This window comes from Penaeus monodon, chromosome 20 (assembly GCF_015228065.2).
Source record: "Penaeus monodon isolate SGIC_2016 chromosome 20, NSTDA_Pmon_1, whole genome shotgun sequence".
In the NCBI taxonomy this organism is placed as follows: Eukaryota; Metazoa; Arthropoda; class Malacostraca; order Decapoda; family Penaeidae; genus Penaeus; species Penaeus monodon.
Window position 1 is genome coordinate 2,745,752 of NC_051405.1, and position 4,537 is coordinate 2,750,288.

The 4,537-nt window shown below is 43.8% G+C and overlaps 1 protein-coding gene across 1 annotated transcript; it reads right to left on the minus strand.

Moving 5' to 3' along the window:
* Window positions 1–683: 683 nt before the first annotated feature.
* LOC119585588 (calcium-transporting ATPase sarcoplasmic/endoplasmic reticulum type-like) lies at window positions 684–4,057 on the minus strand (the record flags this gene model as incomplete). Its single annotated transcript, XM_037934256.1, is given in 4 exon segments — window positions 684–1,150; window positions 1,331–1,448; window positions 1,739–3,785; window positions 3,967–4,057. Coding segments are annotated over 4 exon segments (2,457 nt in total), but the record flags the coding sequence as incomplete, so codon positions are not given.
* Window positions 4,058–4,537: the final 480 nt, after the last annotated feature.

Consider the following 4,537-nt stretch of genomic DNA (forward strand, 5'->3'; position numbering starts at 1 on the left):
CCAATACTCATATAGCACTGTCACCACTACCACCTAAATCAGTTTAGTAATTTCTAGCAAATGCTAGCTAAATATTGCCCACTGTGTACTGTTGCTAATTTTCCCTTAAAACTTACATGTTTTATTAGAAAAAGTACTTTCCCGTAGATACACTATGAAGACATTTCTCCCCCGCCCCCCCAACAAAATTTATTCTTTAACTGATAAAAATATAAATTCAACTTAAAATATGATACATTAACTGCACACATACATTCATGCACATCTTCCGGATGGTGGTAAGCTAAAGACCCATTTAGTCTATCCAAGCCTGTTGTCTTGGGCGAAAGAAAGCCACACAAACACTGTACAGGCGAAAACATCAGACTCAGTTTGAGGAACATGACCCATTGCGCATTTTGACTGATATGGTCTCCTAGTTAGTTCAGTTATCAGTACAGAAATCCATGCGAAAAATCCATTGGAGGAATCTTTGCTTTCCCTCAATCTTATCCTGCTCCAGACAGTCCCTGGGAAAAACTACAGCCTTCAAAAGATGCTGAAGCCCCCAACCATAAAATCAGTAACATCACAATCAGTATCTTGTAATCTCAAATATTCAAAGGAGTTATACCTAAACAGTTGTCTGGAATCCATTATCTAGACTTCAGTTATAGTTCTATTGATAGTCTGACTGCAGCTGACTTGCAAGGAAAAAGTTATGGGAGAACTGTAATCTCTGCTTCCAAGATATCTTGAAAACCCTCCCAGCCAAACCCTAACCTGCCACTCCGGTGAAGCTAGGGGACTGCAGGGGTTTTACGGCCACAACATATTGTAGCCCCTTTACAGCCCTCCCTTACAAAAGAGCACCACAAGTGCATCGTCAGCTCGAGCTGTCTCCCTTTCATCAACCCCTAACACCAAACAGAATGTGACAATCTAATTTTCCATTAAGGGATTACCTACGTTACAAGAAGTATTGCTTAATGTATGCCAAGTACAGTCCCCATGCCAAAACAATCCAGTGGCATGAGTATAGGGGATTTTCACCATCGGCTAACTTGCGGGCAAAGAACTTGAAGGTTTCATCCAATATAATTACAGGGAAGGATATATCCATCACTGCAATCCACTGCGCTACTGACAGTGGCATAACATTAAACACAGTCTGAAAGACAAGAGAAAACATTAATCCATAGAGATTTTTTTTTTATTAAAAAAAAAAAAAAGGGGGGGGGGGGGGGAATTGAATAATATATGCTCAAAAAATAAATACTGTTCCAGGAAGCTAAAAATATCCACCATATCACACACACACTGCCATTTCCTGCCAAGAACTGCCACTCACCGAAAGGAAGTTGATGTAGAGAATGAAGAAGTGCAGGATCATGGAGAGAGCCATGGCCAGCAGGAGCCAGATGTTGACCCAGGGTGGCATCACCAACAGAGACTGGTTCTCTGACACACTGGAATAAAACAGGAACTGATGAAATGTGGGCAATGAAACTTGTCACCTGGTTGTGTATGTCAAGTAATATAAATGACATATTGTATATATAGCAAGTATCAAACAATATACTAGAGGATTCCTATTAAACAAGTAGTGAAAAAGAGGAAGACCTATTGCAACAAGGCCTTCTGCATACTTGTGAGCTTTTTTTTGAGGTTTTGCATATGAAATGAATTGTTATTTTAATAATACATAATCAGATCTAAATCCTATCAACAAAATGAGAATTAACAGAAGTTAACATACCTGTTTAGAGCATTGAGCATCTCGATAGTAACCAACACAGATAAGGCCATAGTCATGGGTGCTGGGTGGCTGAAGACAGTGCAGTCTACGTCTTTAAAGTTCTCCACATCTGTTGTACAGGACAGATGATGAGACAGCTGGTAGTAGTTGAGTTGGGGGCCAGTGGGGTCATACATGTACCACCAAGAGGCAGCAAAAACTGTGGCGGCACCAACATAGCCTCCAATAGCCATGTAGCGGAAGAAGAGCCAGCCAGAGATGAGAGACTCATCAGCCTTGCGAGGGGGCTTGTCCATGATGTCAAGGTCAGGGGGGTTGAAGCCTAGCGCAGTGGCCGGTGGACCATCAGTAACCAGGTTGACCCACAAGAGCTGGACAGGAATGAGAGCTTCAGGGAGACCAAGAGCAGCAGTCAAGAAGATGGACACCACTTCACCAATGTTGGAGGAAATGAGGTAACGGATGAACTGCTTCATGTTGTTGTAGATGGCACGGCCTTCCTCAACAGCAGCCACAATGGAAGAGAAGTTATCATCAGCAAGCACCATCTCAGAAGCAGACTTGGCCACAGCAGTGCCTGAACCCATGGCAATACCGATCTCAGCCTTCTTCAGAGCAGGGGCATCATTCACACCATCACCAGTCATGGCAGAGATCTCACCTTCGGCCTGCAAGTATTCAACAATCTTGGACTTGTGGAAAGGTTCAACGCGAGAGAACAGTTGGGCACGATTGCAAGCTTCCCTTTGCTCCTTGGGACTAAGTTCATCAAATTCACGACCAGAGTAAGAGAGACCCGTTAGATCCTCGTCCTCCTCAAACACTCCAATGCGACGGCAAATTGCCTCAGCAGTGGCCTTATTGTCCCCAGTGATGACAATAACACGAATGCCAGCTGCTCGGCATCTCTTGACAGAATCACAGACTTCTTTTCGGGGAGGATCCAGCATTCCAACCACACCAACAAAGGTCATGTTGACTTCATACGAATGGAACTTAGTTGAGTCAGTCAAGTTCATCTGCTCTGGCTTAGGGGGATTGTCTATGGCGGCAAGACCCAAGCAACGGAGTGTATCCCGCCCACTGCCATACTGACGAATGACAGACATGATCTTATCCTTTACAGCTGCAGTGAGAGGAACTTTCTGTGTTCCAACACGTACAAAAGTGCAACGTTCCAGCACGCCCTCAGGAGCTCCCTTGCAGAACATCTTGGATCCTGTGCCCAGATTAGAAGGCTGGAGAGGAGTGCAATATGTTGACATGGACTTGCGATCGCGCGAGAATTCAAGAGTGAAATCCTTCTTCCAGCGGGTCTCCATGTCTCGCTTTGTTACCAGAGCAGCAGAGCGCCGATCAACACCAAACTTGGACTGATTAAATGGGTTGATTTTCTCAGCCAGGACAATGAGTGCAGTCTCTGTTGCTTCGCCAACCTTTTCAAACTGATTTTTGAATTCATTGAAGTCCACTGAAGAATCATTGCACATGACTGAGATGGTTGAGAGTTCTTGCAATCCAATAAAATCTGATCCTGAGACCTTAGCTCCACCAAGGTAAATGTCACCAATTGGCTCGTAGGTGGAGCCAGTGATCTCGAATTCCAGAAGAGAGCAGTCATTACCCTCAACCTTATCCATAATGAACATGCGAGAGACGGACATCTGGTTGGTGGTGAGCGTGCCAGTCTTGTCTGAGCAGATAACAGAGGTACAACCAAGAGTCTCAACAGAAGGCAAAGACCTCACAATAGCATTCTTCTTGGCCATACGGCGAGTGCCAAGGGCAAGGCAAGTGGTGATGACAGCAGGGAGACCCTCAGGGATGGCGGCTACGGCCAGGGCAACGGCAATCTTGAAGTAGTAAATGGCTCCCTTGAACCAAGAACCACCATGAACTGGGTCACTGAAGTGCCCGATGTTGATGGCCCAGACAGCAACACAAATGACAGAAATGACCTTGGAAAGTTGTTCTCCAAACTCATCCAGTTTCTGCTGCAGAGGCGTCCTAATCTCTTCCGTCTCAGCCATCTGAGTGCGAATCTTCCCTGAAAGCACATTTACTTGTTAGGATCTTTAATCTTGATTTTGAGCACATAAATTAATAAAATATAAACTACACCTGCTGTGCACACCACAGTAAAGTCTATTATAGCAATGTACACCACTCAACCCAATCATAATCAACTTAAAATTCAGTTAAAGCTCCATGAGCATGAAGTGGCTTACCAATGGCAGTTCCCAAGCCGGTGCCAATGACAATGCCGAGCGCCCTTCCAGCAGCAACATTAGTGCCAGAGAAGAGTATGTTTTTCTTGTCCTAGGGAGAGAGACGATTCAATTTTAGACATTGCAATTCTGACACGTGTCATGATTTTGCCAAATACGTGGGAGATAATGGATAAAAAGTAAAATCTTAGATAAAGGAGAAAAGTTTAAAATACTAGTTGAACCCACAACAAAAAGCAAGTCCCATGACTATACAAACAATATATTCATACATATCCACACATCCAGAGGGGCTCAGATGCAGGACAATGCCTCTGCATACATAAGCTATATCCAGTTTACATGAGGGTTCCAAAATCAGCTAGACTGCTTGCAATGGAATTAGCAAGTACAAATATCTAAAGATCTGGCAACCTAGAAGACTTTTTGCTAATACCAACAAAAAGCCATTGATAAAACTTGAAAGGTTTCAGTCATGCACACCACTATGTATCTGTACACTTCAAAATTTCCATAGAAATTCCATTCCTCAATTTTCATAAGATTATTTGGGTAGCCACAGCCAAATCCG